A 25,761-nucleotide genomic window follows, 5' to 3' on the forward strand; every position below is an offset into this window, starting at 1 on the left:
TTTATTTTTCTATGATGATGACTTGTATCGATCCAAGAACACCGATGGCGACTGTTTGATTTCTCACCGGTCATTTGTTTGATTGTCAGAATCAGATGGCATGAACTCATGCCAATTTTCATCTTGTTTCTTTGCGGGATTTTTCAAATATATATCAAGGAATTTTGTATGGGATTTGTTAAATGACCAGCCTCCGCTAAAGCCTCCACAAACCCATAACTCATTGACAGTGAGCCCACAGGAGAAATATTCTTAATGGGTGATCATGCAAGCCCTGGCATCGATTTTAAAAATAGTAGCAACCATCTGATTAATAAACAATTATCCTGTTTGATGGTTGTGGGAAAATTTATATTATCATATTTCTTAAGATAACTGCCATGATTGAAGGGGATAATGATTACAGAGAAACCGAAGTTGGAGGGCATCCTTTGTTGTTGGAAAACTATGAACAATCAACAATGCCTGGTTAAACAAAAACTGAGAATTAGTTCTAAAATGAATGTTTTACCATGGTTGTTAATCCATACTTGAAATCTAGGTTATAATTCCACAAAGTCAATTCATTTTTATTTTTAAATTCAAATAATTTTTTTTTCAGATGATAAATTAATATAAAATTTATTTTTAATATTAATATATTTAATTTATTTTAAAATTTAATTTTAATATTAATATATTTAATTTTGTTATGGATTGATTTGTTACATAAGCAAAGTTTAATATCCATGTATTTTATGGAAAAAGCATGAAACATGTTAGAATCTCGGTAAATCAAGGAGAGTTATGTTTTTTTTTCCTTCATGCTGAAGTAGTTGGCCATATTGACCTAAGATTTATCTAATTTAAAAATTGAATTAGTTTAAGATTTGAATTAGTTTAAGATGAAAAAAACAAAAAAAAAACTGGATGATATAATAAAAAATTCAGATTCATACATACCTAATTCAATCGAAACTCAGCCTTAAACTGTTTTTTTTTTAAAAAAAAAATTATGAGTGAACCCTCTTAATCAATGAGCCAATCTTTATCATGAGTCAATCTGATGTTACAATTATGCTTTGAATTCCTCTTAATCAATGACCCAATTGAGTAAATCTCATGTCAGGTTCTGCAATTATGCTTTAAATTTCTTTGAAACACTACAATCATTATTACATCACTATTTAGCAATCTATTTCTCATGAATTCTCTAGACTTATTAGAGAGCCTAAATTTAACCTCATATTAGATTCATCGATTACTGGTTTCCCAAAGGTTATAAACGCAATAATCATTGGAATCGTGCACACCACCACAAGATGCTCCACAGGTGCTTATTGTTAAGAAAGTTCAACTCCCAGTCCTTGACCTATCTAACAAATTAAAGGTAAAGCATGGCCCAAGCACAGTACAAATAAATAATGTACACCATCACGACGTCCAACTCGTGGCTTGAATCTTGAATCAGCTCATGAATCGAGTTAATAAATACCTGTATGTCTTGTTGAGATATCATATTAATCACGTTATTAAGGAATGAATCTGGGAGTAGCTAATTGTTGTACCTAAATAAATTAAGAGGTTCTTCTTTTTCTCTAATTTTTGGCTCAAAGCAACCAAGGTGAAGTAATGTCAGATAAAAAAAATAAAATCTGAAGGCCAGTGGTCCATAGAATTAAATTTGCATTTAAGCATTATTTCTAAACCTAGAATGAAATTACAAGTTGATCTAAGATTTCAACTGATTTGAATTAAAAAAATAACAAAAACTAGTTAATTTGATAAAAACTTGAGGTTAATCGAGTAATTCATTTAAAACCTGACTGTCAATCTATTTTATTTTAAAAAAGGTTAAGATTAATTGTTTTAATTCGTGATTCAAATCTTCTTCTTTTGATTGAATTTTAAAATTATAATTTTTTGATGCCTTGAATTAATGTTCTCCACTTAAAAGAACAAAAGGAAACAGGGAATTGCTCTCCTTCTGTTTCAGTGAAATCCAAAAGCAGCAACCATGCATGCAAGATGATTCTGAGAATTTGATGAGCTACTGATGATTAATCCCTTTGCTAATGGCATTGAATTACTGTTTAATTAATTATGGTTCCTTGGTCACAGTGTCTGCAGGGCCTAATCTAAGTTATTAAAGTTGGTTGCCCTAATTATCAGGTTTTCGATTCATTGAAATAGTTGAGTGACTATGCAAGGATTGTAAGCTGTGTCCCTGCGCGCTTGAGTGTGTGTTATTGAAGTAGTAATAGTTATTTTTTAGAGTATTTTTTATTTAAAAATATATTAAAATAATATTTTTTATTTTTTTGAAATTTATTTTTAATATTAATATATTAAAACAATTTAAATATACTAAAAAAATTATTTTTTTACAAAAAACATTTTCCAACAGCAAAAACAAAAAGAGTCTAAGTCCTTCCCACTAAGATATATAATAAATTAAAGAGTTTTTTTTTTCCATGTTGAAGTAGTTGGGCATATTCAGATCATAAGTGTAGAACCTAAACCAAACCTAATAGACTGATCCAAGGCTCATCTGAACTAATAATTAAATTGGTTTAGGATAAAAACATAAAAGAAAAACATTTGAATGATTTAATAAAAAATTCAGGTTAATACAGGCCTAACCTAGTTGAAACTCAGCCTTCAACTTGTTATTTTAAAAACGATTTGTGAGGGAACCCTCTTAATCAATGAGCCAATCTTTATCATGAGTCAATCTCATGTAACAATTATGCTTTAAATTCCTCTCAATAAATGACCCAATTGAGTAAATCCCATGTCAGGTTTTGCAATTATGCTTTAAATTTCTCTGAAACACTACAATCACTATGACATCACTATTTAGCAATATATACGCATTATATCACTGGAATCATGTTCACCACCACAAGATGCTCCTCAAGTGCCTATTGCTAGGAAAGATCAACTCCCCATCCATGACCTCTCTAACAAATTAAAGATAAAGCATGGTACAAGCATAGTACAGATAATGTATAATATCGTGTTCAACTCGTGACTTGAATCTTGAATCAAGTTATACATTAGGTTATAAATCGACTTGATTAATAAATACATGTATGTCTATTACTTGTTGAGATACCATATTAATCACATTATTAAGGAATGAATCTTAGAGTAGCTAATTGGTGTACCTAAATAAATTAACAGGTTCTTCTTTTTCTATCTTTTTTTGGCTCAGAGCAGCCAAGGTGAAGTAATGTCTGATAAAAAAATAAAATCTGAAGGCCAGTGGTCCATGGAATTAAAAGGGTATTCAATGGCCGAGAGGGTAGAGTTTGCCTGTCACAGCCGCGAGCTAACTTTGTGTCGGCTTCACTGGTGAGAAACTGTACTCCATTTTAATTTGAGCACTCATCATGCACGTAGTAGAGCCCAGCATAGTCAATGAGATTTCTAATTCATTAATTTGATTTGATTCTTGTGTCAGGTTAAAATTTTATCAAGAGCCCACCAAAGTCAAGAACATGCTTGAATTCAGATTTTCTTCTCTACTTTTTTTTATTTATTATTATTTCTCTAGTTATTCTGTGATTTATTTCTTTTCAGTCGATTTAACTCTGATTTATACATATTTATAAGTTATTTCGGAGCACATTTTATATTATCCAACATTTATAAAACATATATTTTTATTTATAGTTTAAGATTACAACATAGGTTTAGAAAACCCTATTTTTTTTTCCATCTCTTACCTTTGTACCACATTTTTTCCCGTATATATAATTAACGGGATAGGGTTCTCATACCACTGGAGATATTTCTTTTGTGGGCTCCAGAAATGTTGGACTACTGAATGCAACAGCACTGTCATCTGCATTTAAGGCAGATATGACGTAACACTCAACCAAGATCATGAGTTCATGACCACTGATCTTGTGTATATTAATAAATATGCATGCACCCATGGAGTTTTACACAGCACAGAGAGGTGTAGGGTCAGGGCTATGTGAGCTGGTGATGGTAAGGACACGGGAATTTCCAGTTTGATGATCAGCTAGCACTCATGAAGACTCAATAACATGAGACAATCGACCGACGATGCCACCTGAGGGACTGTCTAGGTTTCTCTGGCTTGCTCCCAACATTCATTATCAAGAAATAAGCTAAAGAGTGAGGGTAATTTGCTGTTGATCCACACTCTGTAAATTCCTATAATGATTCAAAGTGTATTTTTTTTTTACTTTTTCTTTTTTTCCCCGACTTTCCTTCCTTTTTTACTGTTTATTTTTTTATCTAAAATTACTTTTCTTTTTTTTTTACTTTTTTTTTTAAAAAAATTTATCTTTATCGATTTTACTTTTTTAATACTAAACTAGTTAAAAATTTTATTTTATAATTTTTTTAAGATACTGTCGATTATTACTGTATTTTTTCACGTGATTTTTTTATTTTTTATTTTTAAAATTATTTTATTAATTTTTTAATATTGAGCTAATTGAGAATTTAATTTTATATTTTTTTAAGCATTGTTAATTGTTATAGTGTTCCTCCTTATGTTTTTTTTTTGTTTTTAAATAATTTTTTTAAATTTTATTTTTTAATATTGAAATAGTTAAAAAATTTGTTTTTAAATAATTTTTTTAAATTTTAAATTTTAATATTGAAATAGTTAAAAATTATAATTATAATATATGAGAAAAGTACTATAACTTGCAAATTACTGTGAATTGCCATAATGTTTTTTCCTATATGGTTTTTTTTCCAAATTTATTTGTGTTTTCTTTTTTTTGTATGTATTTTTTTAAATTTTATTTTTTTAATATTAAGATAGTTAGAACTTAATTTTGTGACAGAGCTTAATTATATGGGAAATGTATTGTAACTTTCCTCACAAAACACTGTGAATTGCTGGAGTGTCTCTCAACGTGATTTTTTTCCTTATGATTTTTTAAAAATTATCTTTGTCAATTTTATTTTTTTAATATTAAGCTGGTTAGATATTATAATTACAAGTCATTATAAATAAAGCTAAATTATGTGGAGAAACACTATAACTTTTATTACAAAACATTATAAATTGCTACAGTATTTCCAACATGTTTTTTTTTTAAATTGTCCCTATTTATTTTATTTTTTAATATTGAGTTTATTGAGTATTTAGCTTTGTAATTTTTTAAAAATATTATGAATTATTGCAGTGTTTCCCGTATAATTTTTTTAAAAAATTATCTTTGTCGATTTATTTTTTTAATATTAAGTTGGATAAGAATTATAATTACAATAAAACTAAATCATATTGGCAAAACGTTGTAGTTTTTCTCACAAAACACTTTGAATTGTTACAATATTTGTTTAAATAGTTTTTTATGATTTTTTAAAAAAATTATCTATTTTATTAAAAAAATATTTTAGTTTTCCTCATAAAACATGGTCAATTACTACAATGTTTTTTCTCGTTGGTTTTTTTTTAAACTATCTTTGTTGGTTTTTTTAAAAAATATTAAGTTAATAGAGAATATATCTTTATATTTTTTTTATTTTTATTAATAAAAAAATTAAATCATGTGGTGAAGCACTATACTTTTTTTTATAAAATATTTTAAATTGATACAAATTATTTTATTTAATCTCTAATTTTTTTATCACCAATATAATTTTTTTTGTCATAAAATATTGACTGTATTGTATTTTTATTTTTTATTATTTATTTAGTATTGCTTTACCATTATAATATTATTAAATATATTTATTTTATAATTACATAATAGCCTGTGTTCATGCCACCGCAACTTATTTTATACAATGTAGTTGTTTTAGGATTCAACAAAGGAATGAGTATTGATGTCAGATAAACAAGAATTCATTAGTTAATCAATAACATTTAATTATATATGTGATATGATGGGTTGCTGTGCTTAAATTGGAAGCTGAGGCATTAATTGAATCATAGTACCTTTAAGCTTGGATTCTTACAGAATTTAGTGTTCTTGTTGAAATTTAGCACCTGCTTGGAATTTTTATTGTGATTATAGATTAAATTATTTTATATTTAGAAATATATTAAAATAATTTTTTTTTTATTTTTAAAATTAATATATCAAAATAATTTTAAAATATAAAAAAATTATTTTAATAAAAAAATTATTTCTTTTTAAAAAAGTTTCCAAATAATTAACTCGCTACTTGTAAAGAAGGCTCTAAAAACGTATATTTAAAGTTCAAGAAAAGGATGTGTTATACTTGAGTGAGTGTATATACACTAGTCCCCTCTTCGTTGTTTAACGGGTGAAACGGGTTGAGTTTTTATGATTAAATCTATAAAAAAATAACAAAAAATATGATTTTTAGTTTTAATGAGGTGTTATTTATGCTTTAAATGAATTTGACCTATGAAAAAACATAACATCACCTTACCATATTTCATTCCCAAACAAGGTATTGTTTGTTTGTGGTGTGAATTATGCTTTTCAAAAGCACAAAATTGAATTTTAATTTTTTTTATATTTTTTGAATTCTTTTGATGCATGGTAATAAAATTTAAATTTAAAAATAAAAAAGTATTATTTGAATATATTTATTAAAAAACAATTTAGAAAACATTAACTACAATTAGTTTTATATACTTAGATGTCACTAGCATGAAATAGTGGAACCACGTGGATATGCAGGTTTCATGTTTAAATGATATCCAGTGGCGAGGTGTCATCTCGATATTAAAAGCTAGGGCTAACCAAGCGAAGGTTGGTGGCAAAAATTAAAGAAAACAGGGGGTCCTCCTCTGTGGAGCGCACTAGGGAAGGGGGGTCTCTGGTGATTCATCACCTGGAAATTAATACGTGGGCAAATATTATTTTTCTTGATTGAATTGATTTTTTTTTATTAATAGTCAAAATTTTATTTAAAAAAAACAACAAAAATAATACCTTAACTTATATTAGATGAACAAATTAAAAAAAAAAAAAATTATTGCATGAAATAAGAAAAAATAGCAAATGAGGGAACAAACAAATCATAACAAACCAACTTTTCCAATAATTTAAAAATATAAATTTTTTTAAAATTTTAATTTTTTTAAAAACACGAGTTAAATCACATTTCCAAACAATTAACTTACAACTTGTAAAAAAGGAGAGAAGCCTTTTAAACTCTAAAGACGTATGTTTAAAGATGGAGAAAAAAATGTGTTATATTTGATTGAGTGTGTGTGCACACACACTAGTCTCCTTTTATTCGTTGTTTAATAGGTGAGACTGGTTGAGTTTTTATGATTAATCTATAAAAAATATAATAAAAAACATGATTTTTAATTCCAATGAGGTGTTATTATGCTTTAAATGAATTTTACCTATAAAAAAACATAACATCACCTCAACATATTTCATTCCCAGACAAGATATTGTTTGTTTGTGGTGTGATTGTGCTTTTCAAAAGCACAAAATTGAATTTTTAATTTTTTTATATTTTTTGAATTCTTTTGATGTATGATAATAAAATTTAAATTTAAAAATAAAAAAAGTATTATTTGAATATAATTATTAAAAAACAATTTAAAAAACACTAACTACAATTAGTTTTATATACTTAGATGTCACTAGCATGAAATAGTGGAACCACGTGGATATGCAGGTTTCATGTTTAAATGATATCCAGTGGCGAGGTGTCATCTCGATATTAAAAGCTAGGGCTAACCAAGCGAAGGTTGGTGGCAAAAATTAAAGAAAACAGGGGGTCCTCCTCTGTGGAGCGCACTAGGGAAGGGGGGTCTCTGGTGATTCATCACCTGGAAATTAATACGTGGGCAAATATTATTTTTCTTGATTGAATTGATTTTTTTTTTATTAATAGTCAAAATTTTATTTAAAAAAAACAACAAAACAACATATATAAAAAAAAACTACCATCAGAGATTTTTTTTTGATTAAATTGATTTAACCTGTGCTTTTTCATCAAAACATTCAAATCCCTTTGAGAAGCAATTAAGTACATATTGTAGCGAAGTTTTACATGGTTGATCATGATCCAAAAACCATCAATTCTTCTTAAGCACAATCCCTTCAACATAATTAATTTAGCTACTTTAATTACAAAGCTAGTACACACATACATTAACCACAGCTAAAAAAAAAAGCCACTGAACAAGGCATTAACCACAGCTAAAAAACACAGCTAAAAAAAAAAGCCACTGAACAAGTAAATCTTTTTATATTTTCAAAATATAATCAAATAATCAAAACATTTTTAAAAGTAAAAATTTCAAAATCAACATTAAAAAATAACTTGATATTTAAACAAATAAAAAATAAAATAAAATAACTAAACTGCTTTTAAAAGTAAAAATATTAAAATTAATATTAATAGTTTTTTAGTTATTATTATGTTAGCTTAGGGCATTTTGGTGTGTGTGTGTACAAATCCAATATGGACGTGTCTGGCTTCTTGTTGGCATCTGTGGTGCCTTTCAATAACAAAAAATATAATTCAGTCATGTCATTAGAATTGTCATCACTTCCTCTTCTTGATGGTGTAATTTGTGTCGGTGACGGTGAGACAATTTGTTGCAATTGACTCTTTTTTTTCTCTAATTTTCTTTGAAAATTACAATTGCACTCTCTTTGTTGTTGATATCTAACTCCAATTTCTATTCCATTAATTTCTAATTTTTTATTTGTTTTTTTGAAAAAGTTTTGTTGGTTTTAATTTCATCATTTAATCTAAAATTATGGTATTTTTTTTCAATTTGGACTTTTTTATTTTGATTTCTATTTTTTTTCTTAGTTTTTTTACAAGAACTTTATTTCCTTTTAATTTTACCATTCAATTTTTTATATCAATTTTAATCCTTATTCTTTTGATTGTTTTTAGGCCTTTTGCTATTTTTTAATTTCACATTTAAATCAAATAAAAAAATTATTTTGTATTTGAATTTTGATTCTTATTCTTTTAATTTTTTTAATCATTTAGTACAATTATCTTTTTAAAAAAAATTTATCATTCAATTTTTGATTAATTGAGAATTAAATGCTTCGATTCTAATGACTTAGGTCACAAGTATAAAAAAGTTAATAAGAGGTAATATTTTTTTTAAATGGCCTTTATATTTTTTTCTATTCAGTTATTATAATCTTATGATCTGGGTTGACAGGATATTTAAGATTGATTCGATTCTAATTATCAAGATCACAAGTTTGTAATTCTAGCTTGGGTTAACCGGGGTTGATTTTTTAAAATCATTTTTCACCTTATTTTGTCTTATCATATTTATATAGTGTTTTTTTCCTAATAACTTTCACGTTAGCGATGAATTAAACTTAACAATATGTTTGATTTTTAAAATAACTGAGTTTTATGTTGCGGGATCCATTAAAAAATTGAGTTCCAAATGCATGTATTATGCAGCAGTTTCTATATTGTTTTAATCGAGTTTCATAAATATTCCTAATAAGAAAGCCAAAAAATTTTATCCAAATATTTTACACATTTTTTATTACAATAAATTTGAACAAAAATTTTTACTAAACACATATTTAAATTAAATAAACTATAACCAAAAATAATTTTTTTAAACTTGTATTTTTTAAATCATAGCTATAAAAATTATCTTAAAAACAAATATGTTTTTAATGAGACAAATACGTCTTTAATGAGCTGAGAATTGAGTAATGTTGTTTATTCTCATTCAAAAAAAATATTTCTTTTCTAGGATTATTTTTTTAAATATAGATTTTTTTATTATCTAATTAAAATAAAATAAAATATAATTAGATTTATTATCAGGATTACAAATTTTTTAAGTTAGCGCTTATAACATCTTAAACATTATTTTTTGCAGAATAACATTTTGACTCTGCAGCGAAGCACGACAACCGAGGACCGAGGCCAGTGCGCGCGCGCGGGGATGGATGGATGACTAGATGTATCTATCCAACAGATTGATGGACTGTATATGCACATAGATACATGATGATTGATGATGGACCGGGTTCGACGCCGATCACCCTATTAATTGTGCCATGAATAGGCCTAACAATCAAAAGAACCATGTTGAAAATGATGGATGGATCCCCATAAATTACACAGCTTATACAAAATATCATCCATTCATAAGGGTACTTAGATATTTTGCTGCCGGATCACAGCCCCACTAGCCAGGGGTGGAAGAGCTACATTGCAGGGTGGGGGGCCATGGCACCCCCAAAAAAGCTTGAAAACCTTACATTTTAGCCCTAGAATTCTGAAAAGCTATAATTATACCCTTTAATTTTACATGTTTCGCACCCCAAGAATCATTTATTTTCTTATTTTCCCTCAATCCTCAACTTTTGGTTCCTCCTAACCACTAGCCAGGGCTGACATCAGCCAAATGCTATACTTGTTGTTTCGGACATCAGCGACCGAACACTGAGATGACGAGTTCTTTGCACTAGTCGTCCTTCTAGCAAGTCCAGTCATAGCAACGGACTTGTCAAGAAGAAAGGAAGAGGACGATTAAATATGCAGAGAGAGACAGATAAGGGGATTGATGGAATTCATCTACCAATGGCCCTCCCCATTTATGTAATTCACATGGCATCTTCACTTTATATAGGGCTTTATCTGCCATCCCAATAAATAAACCCTCAAGCCAAGTAGAGAACGAAGCTTGCGGGTTTGGTGGCTGTGGTTGTCTCTCTTAGGAAAACATGGCCAGTCGCAGTTGATGGTACCAACAGTGTGATTCCATGGAAGTCAAAAGGAGTTAAGTGTATAGTTTCCATTAATGCAAGTTCTGAGGACCTCATCTGTGGCCAACCTATGCTTGAAAGTTGTCAGCCATCCTTGAATCTGTAACACTTCCATGGAGTCGTGGACTAGTGCAGATGATCAGACATACGATCGAGTATGGTTAAGCTACTTCTAATCTGTAACACTCCCACTAGTTGCTTTGCCAGTGGTGTATTAAATGATTAATTTGACAACCTTGCAACCAGAATCTTTAAATCAGATAGAGACTTGCTTGAATCAACTTTTTTGTGAGGAGACTTTGTGTGACTGTACAAAGATTCAGACGTGTTTTTCTGGAAACATGAATTTCATGCACAGCAATCTCAACTATATTTCTAAACATACTTTAAATTTATACATATAATGGCCTATACATTAGATGAATAGCACTTCTAATTCGAAAACTTAAACTATATCGGGTTACAAGTTAGTGAATTACATTTACTCGCTCCCATGTGCATCTATATTTTGTTTTTTTTTGTTTTACAAGGTGCAATTCAAACTTGAAATCTCTCCTCTCCTCTCTACTTGAATTGATACAATGTCAATGTAGTTAGAATATAATTTCATCTACTTTTAGTTTCGTGATTAGGGAATTGATTATTTTCATATCCGGATATGAACAACATCTTTCATAATCAAATTCAATGGCTAGCTAGCTAGCTGCATGACACCAATAATTAAATGGTCAGGATCAGGATCCTTAGAAACTAGCATATAAATGCACAGCCGTTCCAACATATTGCCAGCTATATACGTACCATATAGGCCTTGCTTAGGGCAGCATTTACACCATATATATGTGTCTGTGTGTGTGTGTGTGTGTTTGTGTGTGTGTGTATGTATCATTGAAGAAGGCTTAGTTAGTTGCCGACAACTATCACGGGTGGGGAAATTAATCATCGATATTGTTCAAGGTTGAGGCCCTTCTTAATTAGTCCTAACCCTGCGCGCCATGAAAATATATAACCCTAAGCCAGTTCACGTAGTGTCTATATATGCAGCACCTACTCTAGCTATATATGCACGTAAGATTCTTACAATGAAGCTTCTGTGCACCCACGGCTAATTAAAGAGATCGTGCATGCCATATAAGCTGGGAAATTGACTGACAACGTGTCTTGCAATTCCCTCTGGAATCATGGATCGGCATTTTATTATATATTAAAATAATATTTTTAAAAAAAAATTATTTTTAGTATTAATACATCATAATTAAATTCAAACAAGAAAAAAATAACAAGAAATTTTATTTTATTAAAATAATTTTAAAACATAAAAATAAACTTTCAATGAATTCATTAGTAGATGCAATTACAAGCTATAACTTTCCTCCTGTATCACAAAATTAACTCGGCTCAGGGTGGCATGTATATATATATATATTAGTAACAAGACATATGCATGTGCCGTTTGGTATTAAATTAGCTTTTGTCGTGTAGCTTTTTTAATTAAGGTTTCAGAAAAATGTTTTCAGTGAAACTCATATAAAATTGTGATATAGTTTTTTTTTTAAATTAAGGTTTTAGAAAAAAGGTTTTCAATGAAACCCATATAAAATTGTGATATATACTAATTAACTAAACACTTTAAAATATAGATAACACCAAACCAAAAAAAAAAAATAGAGCCTAAAACAATCACAAATTTTCTTCTATTTTATATTTTTAAATATTGGCCAAAGGTAAATAATCACGTCTACCTTATCCAAGAGTTTGGATTCAAACCTGTTAATGGCAACCCTATATCCATTGGCCCCATTTACAAAGTTATCATGAGCTTTTTCGGTCTCAACATAGATGCCATGGAGATATATATATATATATATGGTTGTTGTCGGTGTAATGTGTCCTGTGGGAGATCGAGATCGTATTAGTAGTCTACCCGCCTCTCATTTTTTCACAACTAAAAAAAAGAGTATAAGACTATGATGCTATTAATGCAGCACCGGAAGTTATTATAGTTCTATACAAGAGTTTTGATTTTGATAGTTTTTGTGGTTATAATTTTAAAAAAAAATTGTAAATTATAATTTCTTTTAATTAAGATTTTAAAAGAGAATTTTTAATGAAAGATATATTAATTAACCAATTATGTTTAAATTTATGGTTGCGCAGACTGCACCATGCTTACTGCATCAGAGGATACATGCACTTAATAGGAGTCTAAAAATGTACTCTTTTTATTGGACAAGTCATGGTTTCTTCTTTCCTCTGCACAAAGAAAGTTGCCTTGAGTTTCTCAAAAAAGGGTCAGAAATTTGTTCTCTCCTGTATATATAGCCGGTGAACTTCTGGGTTTATGCGGCCTGGCTGGATGCATGTTGGGTTGAGAAAGATCATAATGCATGCATGGCGGGACTCGTCACAATAACTTTGACCTAGACTATAGATTTTATACATGCCAACAGCCTCGAATAGTAATTTTCCGATGTTCCATTTCCAATTAAGCGGTGTATCTCTGCAAAAGTGCTTGGCTACAATTTTGCCATGGTTGCCTTGTTGATAATTAGCTTCGTTTGGTCCCTACATGATCTGATCCCAAATGAAGGCATTGAGGCGCACTAGCTAGCCTAATTAATAATTGTAATTTTGATCAGAAAGAAAAGGAAAAAAGGGAAAAAAACTCACAGCTAAACCCTTATATATATCAACCAAATCTGTGTCGATCTTATCGTCCACTCTTCCCATAGAGACATAGGTTACTTGAGAGGGGAAAAAAGCTGAGAGAGGGAGAGACACTCGGTACGTGCTCTCACTATTAATTCGTCTCCATGTCAATTCCTAGGATTTTTCTCATCACCACCCTGACTGTTGCCCTAGCAATGGCAATGGTTGCAATAATTGTACCTCAAGCAGAGGCAGCTCGTGCTTTCTTTGTGTTTGGTGACTCACTTGTTGATAGTGGCAACAACAATTACTTGGCCACTACTGCTCGTGCTGATTCTCCACCTTATGGCATTGATTATCCAACCCACAGACCAACTGGCCGCTTCTCTAATGGCTTCAACTTCCCTGATATCATCAGTAAGTTTCCAAATCTTTGCATGTGTCGTGTACTGTAAGCCATGATGCATTGATTTCTTAATTTAACACATGATATTATATATTGTTGTATGTACGTGTTTAGGTCAGTCAATGGGTTTAGAGCCAACATTGCCATACTTAAGTCCGGAACTCAATGGACAGAGACTACTCAATGGTGCCAACTTTGCTTCTGCCGGAATTGGAATCCTCAATGACACCGGAATTCAATTTGTAAGTTCAATGCTCAGCTCAAGCAAATTTCATTACATGTCTATATATCTTGACACCACTTCTTTCAATTATGTTGCTTGATATGGAGAGCCTTGGCGCGCATGTGACAACACTTATGGAACTACAACCCTTTTTTGACAACTTTTAAGAAGCAGTTGGTCCCTGTCCCCTTCATTAATAATTAAGTTTGCTTTCAAGTTGCAACATGATCTTGACGTTTACTTGGGGTTTAGATATGAGCAATTTGTAGCCTCTCAGACTCTTCCTCTGAGTACATTTTTTACCCTTCTCTGCTGATAACTTGTACATAGTTGATCCCTCGAATCCTGGGTTTGTGAATCAACCTATGGAGCCAACCCAGGTTTAACAACTATTGTACGTACTGTGCATAAGATTTTTTTTTAAAAAAAAATATAGAAAGATGAGCAATTTTCCATGTTACAATTAGCTAAAGAATTGATTTTACGTATCAATTAGTGAAGCAACACTTTCAAATTTTCATTTTGCAGGCAAGTATATTAAGAATGTTCAGGCAATTTCAGCTGTTTCAACAATACCAGCAACGAGTCAGTGCAATTATAGGAACGGATCGGACACAGCAGTTAGTGAATGGTGCCCTAGTCCTCATAACACTTGGTGGTAATGACTTCGTTAACAACTATTTCTTGACACCATTCGCACCTAGAAGAAGACAATTCTCCCTTCCCGATTATTCCCGGTTTCTTGTCTCAGAGTATAGGAAAATCCTCATGGTGATCATTCTCATAGTTCCTTCATTTTTTATTGTCTTCAGTGCAGGGACTAGCCCGACTCTGTAAAATCTAGGTTATGTTATTAATTACGAGGTGTTTGCTTGTCTTGATTTTGGCTTCATGGCTGTTGTTTTTTTTACTTCTTATGCAGAGGCTGTATGAGTTGGGGGGCAGAAGGATCCTGGTGACTGGAACTGGACCATTGGGTTGTGTTCCTGCGCAGCTAGCCATGTCTGGAAGCACGAACGGAGAATGTGCACCGGAGCCTCAAAGAGCTGCGCAGATATTTAATCCTGAGCTCTTCCAAATGCTTCAAAATCTCAACAGAGAATTAGGCTCCGATGTTTTCATTACTGCTAATGCATTTGCAATGAATTCTAACTTGATCAATAATCCCCAAAGATTTGGTTTGTTTGATGCCGCTATCTTGATTTTTCATATACGAACAAGTTCTTCACTTTATAGATTACAAGTTTGCCGGTCAACCCAAATCTATTCTAAAACAACATAGTTTTATTTATTAAAAAAAAACTATTCAAATCACTTTTATTTTAGAAAAAAAGTTCTCAAATATCCTTGGATCTTAATGGAGTCGGTTCAATTAGATTACAAGTTAATTCATTAGCTGATCCAAATTTAAACAAGCCAACTTTGTTCAAAACTGTTTGGAAAAAAATTAGCCGGGTCAGGTTCTAAATCTCTGCTGGGTTGGGTTAGTTTTAATAACTATGTTTCTTTAGAAGCCCACTGTAAATGTTCTAAATCAGCTAATCAAATTAATGCTAATTCTGCAATATCTGATATTTCCTGGCAAATGCTGGTGCAGGCTTTGTTACATCAAAGGTAGCGTGCTGTGGCCAAGGTCGGTACAATGGACTCGGATTATGCACAGTGGTTTCGAACCTTTGTCCCAACAGGAACATCTATGTATTCTGGGATGCTTTCCATCCAACAGAAAGGGCTAACCGAGTCCTTGTGCAGCAGCTGATGACAGGGACTACCGAGTACATGAACCCGATGAACCTGAGCACCATCATGGCCCTGGATGCCAAGTCCTAAATTATCATCGTATGCCTATTTTCGGTCCTAGTTAAATTGGAACCCTGATCGATTCAATTGTGTCATCAATGCAGACAAGCTATTAGACAAATAATTCAAGAGATTTAGTCATGTGATAACATTTCTCTCTGTGTTTTTTTTGTTTTTTTGTTATGTAACTGTTGGATGTTTATTCTGTAATAATTTTCTGTAATCCCCTTCGATTTCCAATACTCTATTCTCGCATATCATAGTTCATTTGAAAGTTGATTTAGGATAAGATCAGGTCATGTATCAAGTGAATTTATCTTATTTAATTTAGTTTTTTTAAACTCATAACTACATTGTTTTAAAAAAATTACTAAAAATCAATGAATTTATTACAAGATTATTGGATAGTGAATCAACCAGGATTTTTCACGGAATCAACTCCTCTTCTATTAATTATAAAACATGAACTGAGACAAGCTTGGATGCAACCGTTCCAGTCACGTTAACAGCAGTGAAACTTATTACAGCTTGTCTGATTTTAGATAATGCAAAATTATTTAGATAATGCATTTATTAAGTCGCTGTTTTGTTCTTTCTTGGAGGGAGTGGTATTTATTAGAGTTGAAAAGTCAATATGTACTGCTCTTCTTAAAAGGTTTTGAGTTCGAATCTACAAGACGACAACCTCTTGTCACGGCTTAATTTTAATAGCTGAAAAGTTCGTTTTCTTGACTTTCGAAGAACTCTAGCTCACTTTATTGTCCCACCAGTGGACAATGGACTTGGGATTTTCTTGCAATTGTCGCCATCAATCATAGAGTTTTCGTTTAATCATAGAAATTAAATGGTTTTGGGGGTTTCGTAGAAATTAACAAAGAATATGACAAAAAATTAACCTGATGTTCGATATAATGATAGCATCTGTCTGTTCCCTGTGCACTGAAGTTGCAAGAGGAAGAGAAGATTCAACCTCAGTTATCATTCTCTTCTTGTATTTTTCTGTCAAGAAGCAATTTTAGCACTCATGTTTGGAAGACATTTTGATCTTGTGAAATGACTCTTGGTAGATCTAGATGCTCTTCTATGTTGCTACAGATTCTTTACATGGATGATAATTCATTCGTTTGGTGAAACCGTGTAATCAAATACCAAATTCATGCAACCTATGAGTGATTATGCTTGAAAATTGGAAATTCTCCTGGTCATAATGTTGTCAAGCTCCCTGTACTAATGTTTGATTGTATTACTACGTGTTTCATGACTTAGAAGTTTGGTTAAGATTTTTATAAAAATCTTAACCGAATAAAATGGGCCAACAAATATATCTAGTGTGGAAAACTTGGGTCTTGGTCAAATCTAACTAGATTTAATAAATATATTAGATCTAAAAAACTTAGATTTGATAATCAACTAAATTCAAGATAATATGAATATGAAAAAAATATTAAACCTAAAGAATATAGGCTTGACAGTCAATCAAGTTCAAGATAACGTGAGTCTGACGAACATATCAAATTTAAAGAATATAGCCTTGACAATAAGCTAAGATTAAGGTAGCATGAATCTGTCAAATATATTAGACCCAAAACATTTGAATTCAACTATTATTAAGTTTGAAGACTATATGTCCAATTCTAGATAATCCCCTAAAATAAAATTTTTTTAAGGTATGATAAACTATCATCCTTTTCATCTAGAATAATTGTTCGTATTGATGTCATAATTTCTCTATACTTATAGGTATATATAAAATCTCTTAAGAGACCTACCATTCTCCTTAATATATGTAAGGAATATTTGTTTTCCATTAATGTCATCGAAAGCATAGGACTTCTAGTCCTTTTGTTTTCTAAAAATAAAAAGGTTCAGAGAGTATAAATACTCACGAACCATCCAGGTAAGAGTTAATAACTTTTTCTCTCGTAGGATAAACTCTAATAGATTTCAAAGTATTAAGCTATTTAAAAACTATAAAAAAAATATTTTTGTTGCTTGAATTTAAAGTTCTTTTAAGATATTTATTGTCTTTTCCATGGATATTGACTTTATCATCGTATGATCTTTAAGTCCTAATTGGAACTGTCTTTAAAGGTATTTAAACTTTTACCATAAGTCTAGAATTCTTGACAATAAACAGATGAAATCTAAATACTTGAACATATTAATTAACCACCACCTAAAATACTAAATAACTTGTTATTTACATATATTGGATTTTAGAACATCATTAGTGGCATTATTTGTGAGAACAATTACAAAAAGTCATATGTATCTTTATTGTTTAATTATTTTTATTTAATTATCATTATTAATGATAGATAATTAAGATACTTTTGGAATAAAACGAGTTATTAATTTCTCTGCCACAATAAATACTTCAGCCCACACACAACTAATAACATATGCTCTTTCATTTGACGACTGAAATTAAAAATGAAGCATATAGGCTTGGAGCTACCCAATATCACAACACCAATGTCAAGAATAGAATATTCAAGTTTAAAGACTTGTTACTCATAAAACTAAAGGCTATAAGCAACAAAAAAAGTTGGGGCAAACTAGCTCTAAAATGGGACAATCACTTTAAGATATAAAAGTGATCAAAGCCAATACTTACCATTTAAAAGATATTGAGGGAAAGAATCTCCCCTATGTTTGGCACTCAGGCCATCTAAAAAAGTATCATAGTGAATAAAAATATGTATTTTCAACTTTTAATTATTGTATGTACCCTATAAAATATCAGGAAATGATATGTGCTCTCCCCAAGGACAATCTCTGAAGGATTGATATGTGATTTCCTTCAGGGTAGTAACTTCTATTGTTACTCAATTTTGGACCTCACGTGTTGGAGATGGTGTATACCTCTTTTGAACAAGTGTAGGAGTTTAACTCATGTTCACCAAAAGATTGACAAAAGCAAAGAGAAATATTTTTTTTTGAAACCTTGTTTGAGCTGTTTTCTGCTTTTTTTTATCCTACTCCTTTATACCAAAATCGTCAGGTTTTCTTAGGTTGATAAGGAGTCTTTATAATACTAAATTCATTTATTTTTTTATCTAATCTTTAAGATTGAATAAATCCCTTAGAATTTGCATTAAAAAAAATGGTTCTGCTGCTGTCGTAATTGTTTTTGTTCCAACTTAAGCTTTGATTCTGACTTGGTTTCGTACGATATCTGACCATCCTAGCTATATTTTATCACTCATGACATGTTGAAAAATTGACCTATACCTTTATTAGGTCCTAGGGATCATTGTTCTTAGGGCAGATTCTCAGTCAGATTTGGATGCTTAGTATTGTCAAATCAAGAGCCCTTTTAACCAACTAGATTACTGCTAGATTCTGTTCTCTAAAATAATTTTATCTCACTTTGATTCCTTCATCAAAGTACATGCGTAGATGAATTTGAGCTTTTAAATCACTTGATTTCAATATCAGAGGCTCAAGATGTTCCCGTTTGAATATCTAATATGAAGGTAGAGAATTCTGTCGCGAAAAGGATATTGACCCGAGTCTGCACTAAAAAAAACTCTATTTTTGGCATAGTTTTTGTGATTTTTATTCTTTTTTCATGCTCTCAGTCATATTAGGATTCTCGGTATTCGTTAGTTTTTGAGTTAGACCCGACATCCCTTTCGACCAACCAAATCACTACTAGATTCTGTTCTGTAAAAAGATTTTATCTTACTTCAATTCCTTCATCAAAGTTATAGTCCTAGATGCGTAGATAAATTTGGGCTTTTGAATCACTTGATTTCGATATCAGAGGCTCAAGATGTTCCCGTTTGAATATCTAATATGAAGGTAGAGAATTCTGTCGCGAAAAGGATATTGACCCGAGTCTGCACTAAAAAAACTCTATTTTTTGCCTAGTTTTTGTGATTTTTGTTCTTAGTTCATACTCTCAGTCATATCAGGATTCTTGATATTCGTTATTTTTTGAGTTAGACCCAGAAATCCCTTTCGACCAACCAAATCACTGCTAGATTCTGTTCTGTAAAAAGATTTTATCTCATTTCGACTTCTTCATCAAAGTTGTAGTCTTAGATGCGTAGATAAATTTGGGCTTTTGAATCACTTGATTTGAATATCAGAGGCTTAAGATGTTCCCGTTTGAATATCTAACGTGAAGGTAGAGAATTTTGTCGCGAGAAGGATATTGCCCAAGTTTGCGGGTTGATTTGAAGGATTTTTTTGGACCAAGGACTGAATCAAAAGTGTTAAAATGAGGGATTGAATTGGAAAGGGATATTAAAAGCTGGAGAGGGGGGCTGAATGATCATGTATAACAAGATTTTTTACCACATCGAATAAGAAAAATAAGACTTTGCAGCTGCACCCTCCATCTGGTTTCTTTCCTTTTATTCTCTACAAATTCCTGTTATTTTTCCTTTATCATCATGCCTGATTTTTAGAGCTGCAACCATGTTTTTATTGCCTCATTTTAAAGGGAGCAACGGGCTCTATGAAAGGAAAGAAAAGAGCTGCACCATCCTCTAACTAGGAAAGAAATCACTACTGATCACAAAATTAAAATCAAATATTCTGGTTTTCTATTTCTACTCACCCGATATTACACCCTAGAGTTAATACAATATTTGTTTCTAAATAAAGCCATGTATAGGCTATATAGAAGCCTTGGCTACTGACCTAAAGGAAAAAAAAAAGAGGACAGAAGGGAGACGAACGAAAGGAAAAAAGAGAGCAGAACTACACTATCGAAAGCAAAAAAAAAATAATATAGAGGCAGGGGTGTGAACTCAACCAGCATAACACACTTTCATTTTCTTCTCCCTCATCATCTCCACGGAGAGGCATGCAATAGGAGAAGCAAAAGAGGGAGCAGGAAAAGAAAAACAAAAAAAGAGAACGAAGGGACAGCAAAAGAAAGATAAGAAAAAAACAAGAGAGGCAGGGAGTAAAAAAAATACAGAGAATAGATGGAGTTTTCTTTCCTTCATCATTGCGTTGTTATGAGTTCAGGAAGGCAAGCAGTAGAAGAGGAGGAGAAGAAAAGGCAGGAGAAACGAGAAAAGAAAGAGAAAACATAAACAAGCAAAGATTGGCCTTTCGGTCTTTGCTTTCATTTTTCTGCATATAACATCTGCAGAACATGGAAGAAGAAAGTGCAGGAACCAGGGAGAGAGAGTGGCAAAGATACAAAGGAAAAAAAAACCAGAAAACAGACGCCAATATAGAACAGGAGGAAAATGTTTGAAGCAAACGAACACAGACAGCTTCTTCGTCTCCAGGTTTGTTCTTTTCACCTCTTGCATGCATTTGTTTTCTTTGTATTTGCACTGTTCAAGTGAATTTTAATTCACTTGAATAGTAACATGGTCTCTTTGCATGCATTTTACCTTGAACAAAGGATGTTATATGTTCTCCTCAAGGGTAATCTCTAATTGTTAAGTGGTCTCCCTAAAGACAATAGTCCTCTTATCTAATGTCTTGGGTCTCAATAACATATAGATTATTACTTAGCGTAAAGAATCCATCTTCATCCTAAGCAGTGGGCAATATGGATATATAACCATTGTTGGATGTTGGTCATTTAAACTTTCCTTGTTGGTGTTAAAAGTTTTCTGGGATGTATGCTTTCTAACCATTGGTATTGGATTTGTGTTGACCCATATTGTTTTGTATTTTTTTCCAAGTATTGGAAAAATATGTTTTCTAATAGTGGATGTTGGACCCATTTAGATTAGTATACTTAAAAACAATAATGTTACAAGTTATGTAATATAAATCTCAAACCAATATATAAAATATAAGCCTTATGGCGAAATTCAAGGCTTTAAAAGCCTAAGTATTCAATATATTATAATACACTTAAGGAAATAACAAAAACAAACCCTAAAGGAACTTACATCTTCATATCAGGTCCCTAGGCTAGATAAACTTCATTCTTAGCTGAGGCAACTCTAATTGGAAAAACATCAGTGAAGTTCAAGATTTAACCATCTGGGACATTCTCATTAAAGTCAACTTGTATCCCTCTAAACAAGTTAAAGAAATATAGGTTTGGCATGGCTAGAAAAAGCTTGTCATCTATTGTCTCTGTTAGAGATACGAACTTCCTATATTTATACCAAAAAACTTAAGAGGAATTCTTCAAGTTTTTCATTCTCGTACAAAAGTTTTGAACCTCCTTCTTAGTTATCTCCATCTCTTTTCTTAAGGTCTCCTTTACCCCCGAAGCTCATCCAGCTCTTTTTCCAAGTTAGTCATCCCTTTCTTTAAGAAGTCAATATGGTTGTAAGCTTCTGCCAACTTTTACTTAGTTGAATCCAAGACATAGGTTTGGGCTTTCATTTACCCCTACAGCTTGGAGTAAGCAGTCCTAAAAGAGTTCATCTTAATTTCTTGAATAATTTTTTCCTCTTTAAGTTTATGCACTTCAAACTTGTCAAAATGATATTTCTTAATGGTCTCCTTTATGGCCCTTATCTCCTTAGCTCACTTACGATTAAGTAGGCATATATCATAAAAGTTTAAATAACAAAAGAGATAAGATAAGTCATCTTTTAAAATAGTATTAAAAAAAAACTTAGTTTGCTATCTTACCTGAAGATTCATATGTCCAATAATGGTCAAATAGTGATAATAGCTTGGTTAGTCCTTCCATATAAAAACAAAGTGAGGAGTTTTTCTAATATCTTCATTACATCTAACCCACCAAGTGCCAGCATGGACTTCCCTAAAAAATAATCTTCATTACCCCCTTTCTTTCTTATTTAGAGTGGAGAAACGGATAAAAATGTGGTCCAACTTAAGATTAGAAAAGATATTCTTCACTCTAAAGGGTAAAGGAGCATAACTAAAAGACTCTAGAAATAGGTAAATTGAATTTGTGAGAGTAAGATCGCTATGTGAAGGAGAAATAATCATAGACTCTAAAGGGATAAAGACTCTCATTCTCTTTCATCATGAAGCAACCTTTAAAATGATTAGGTTGATATTAGCACCATGAGGCTTTTTAATAAGGGAGAACATGATTTTCCTGATCCCTTTTGACACACCTTATCAGTAGGAATGTTAGTTACAGGGATGTCTTTAAGGACATCCTCAGCTTGGGCTGTGGAAATCGCTTTAATGTTTATTTGAATGAAAGACTTAACATTTTATCTTCGTGTCAATGGTTAATTATCCTTAAAAGAGGAGTCGTCACTAAAAAAGGGCATAGACATGTGACTAGGCTTAAAAGGAGTAAACCCACTGAATTCAAATTTAGCGATCCCAGATAAAGACCTTGTATAAAAAAACAGTCATGGAATGAAAGGCGTTGAAGTAAAAAATCATATGAAAATGATATTACTTGAAATCCGATATAATCCTCTAGCCATACAACTATTGTTATATTTAGTAAAAAGGTTGTTCAACCTAATGCAAACTTTCTCCTCATCTCGGCCTAAAAAGAGGCTTGTTATTTACATCTATTTGGGGTGCCCTATAATAGTGGGTACAACCCTAGATTAGACTATACCATATTGAGGTTTGGCTTGGCTATCAAACCTCATTATTACCCCTTGCCCTTTTTATTTTTTTGGATGGGTGGATTATCCCTTCATGGTATTTTTTATCGACCCATTTCACCTATTGATAAAAGTAAAACAATAAAAAGATTGAAGGTCTCCCTTTAGTGCTACTGATCAAGGCAAAATACTGCTTAAATATCTTGACTGTAATAATAACCATTTTTATTCTTATATTGACTTAAGTTAATTTGTGTTTACCCTTTCAACCTGTGAACCAAGCCTTTTTTATATTAATCTCCAAGTTAAGTTTTAAAACTATAATAGTAATAATTTATATCTTTACACATCTTAATTTGATAATTTTAGAATTGAACATTTTTTATAATGATATTTTAGGAATAGAAAAAAATAAATATTATTTATGGAGACATCTTTTTTATGTCTTATGTTTTGAAAGTACAAAAATTCACTTTAAAATCGTTATAAAGACAAGTTCATTTTTATATCTTTATTTCTTCAACCAAATATATTTTTATTTTCATTATTATTATCTCTTCTAAGTAAATACAGTGCTCTACATAAATTTGTGAGGTTGTTTTTATTTCAACATGAGCATTTTAGCTTGAAGTAGATTCATGTAATTAAATATTAAGTATATGAAGCAAATAAGTGTGAGGGAAACATTGTTTTTCACAACTATTAGCATTCCAAATTATAATAGTAATTTGTAATATGTTTTTTTTATATATATTTTGACCCCTTTTCCCTTTTAATTATTGATTTTAATATGTTTTTTTATATATATTGACCCCTTTTCCCTTTTAATTATTGATTTTTTTAATTTAGTCTTTATATGATATATTTATTGGGATTTAGAGTTCATAATTTATTTTAATTTTTTTATATAGTTATTGCAACATCAAAAAAATATCTCAGCATTGAGTTAATATCATAAAAATATCTTAGCATCGCAGTATGGTCTATTTTGGTAAAATTTTAGTTAAGTAAAAAATGATTTAGAAAAAAACCTAGGCTGTTAAACTTTGTAGAGTCAATGACTCGGATTACAAGTTTAATGAGGTAACCCTAATTGTCCTAATCCACGAGTTTAATAGTGGTCTTTTTCTAATTAAACTCAATTATGTAATCATCTATTTTTTTTATCATATATTTAAAAAAATATTTTTAGAAAAAAAACATATTATTAAGTTCTAAAAAGTCCAAGGGCTTATTGATGGGTTTGATGAGTTTAACTTTTCTTTTTTATTTTTTTAAAATTTATTTTTTTATTTTATCTTTTGATATTGGGGTGATTGAGAATTGAGTTTCATAATTTGTTTTGTTTAGTTTTCTATGAGGTTATCATAGTAAAAAAAAAATCTTGGTGTTAATTTGACACTCAATTTTGTGATCATCTATATTTTTTATCATATGGTTAAATAAACAATAGTTTTAAAAAGTAAGTTATTAATTTCAATGGAATTTATTACTCGATTTGTAGGTTTGATCTATTGACCTGACTTACCTGATTCACAGATTTAGTCATCAAACCTTATATATAGTTTTTGGTCTTTTAATTTTTTTATTGTTTTTTTATTTTATTTCACTCTTTTTCAATATTGGATTAGTTAGGAAATGGAATTTATGGTTTATTTTTCTACTTTCTATAGGGTTATTATGATATCAAATAAACATTTTTTTTAGAGTTGGTACTTGATTTTACAAGCATCTAGTTTTATCATAAAATTAAATAAAAATAATTTATAAAAATAACAAAATTGTTGAATCCATTGAAGTTTATAACCTAAGTCGCAAAGTAACCAATGTCGATTCAATTTGATATTGTCTCAATATTAAAAAAAATTATCGTCTTAAATTTTTTTTAAAAATCATATCATATTTTTATTGGTTATCCAAGTTGTCTTTAAATTTATTAAATTAAATGGTTTCCTTTAAATATATTCCTAGATGGTTTAATTCGAAACTTAAAGTAAGAAGCCAAATTAACACATTCAAAATCAAACTACTTGATTTGATTTAATGATATTGTCGCATCCGACATAACGGCGGCCTTAAAAATAAATTTTATTAAATCTTTGGAAAGAACGGATTTTTAGCATCCCGTTCTTTAATGGACATTTTTTGTTTAAGGAGTCGCCACCTAGTATTATGGTTACTAGGAACCCTAACTAGTCAATAAAGATTCTATGGTCTGAGACTGGTTACGTAAAAGAGAAGATATTATCACCCCTTAAACGTCCTACCTAAGGCAGGCTGCATTGCTGCTATTTGTCTTTAATTGCTAACATTTTTTTTTGTTGGTTTATACTATGATTGTTTGTGTATAATATTCCTGACTCTGGCACTAGTGAATATTCAACTACGGATATTTCCAACTCTAGCGTTGGTAAATATTACGTAGGTATCAAAGTAAATAAATTCCAATCATTAATTGCTAATATTTTTTTTGTTTATACTATGATTGTTTATGTGTAATATTCCTGACTCTGGCGTCAGTGAATA

General features: G+C 30.7%; 1 protein-coding gene across 1 annotated transcript; it reads left to right on the forward strand.

Annotated features, from left to right (window-relative positions):
- The first annotated feature begins 13,363 nt into the window (after window positions 1-13,363).
- LOC105125673 (GDSL-like Lipase/Acylhydrolase superfamily protein) lies at window positions 13,364-15,997 on the forward strand. Its single transcript, XM_011026233.1, has 5 exons — window positions 13,364-13,745; window positions 13,849-13,976; window positions 14,486-14,728; window positions 14,880-15,135; window positions 15,555-15,997. The coding sequence occupies exons 1-5, from the start codon at window positions 13,493-13,495 to the stop codon at window positions 15,785-15,787; spliced, it is 1,113 nt and encodes a 370-aa protein (XP_011024535.1). The 5' UTR covers window positions 13,364-13,492; the 3' UTR covers window positions 15,788-15,997.
- The last annotated feature ends 9,764 nt before the right edge of the window (window positions 15,998-25,761 follow it).

Source organism: Populus euphratica, unplaced genomic scaffold (genome assembly GCF_000495115.2).
Source record: "Populus euphratica unplaced genomic scaffold, PopEup_1.0 scaffold58.1, whole genome shotgun sequence".
Taxonomy (NCBI): Eukaryota; Viridiplantae; Streptophyta; class Magnoliopsida; order Malpighiales; family Salicaceae; genus Populus; species Populus euphratica.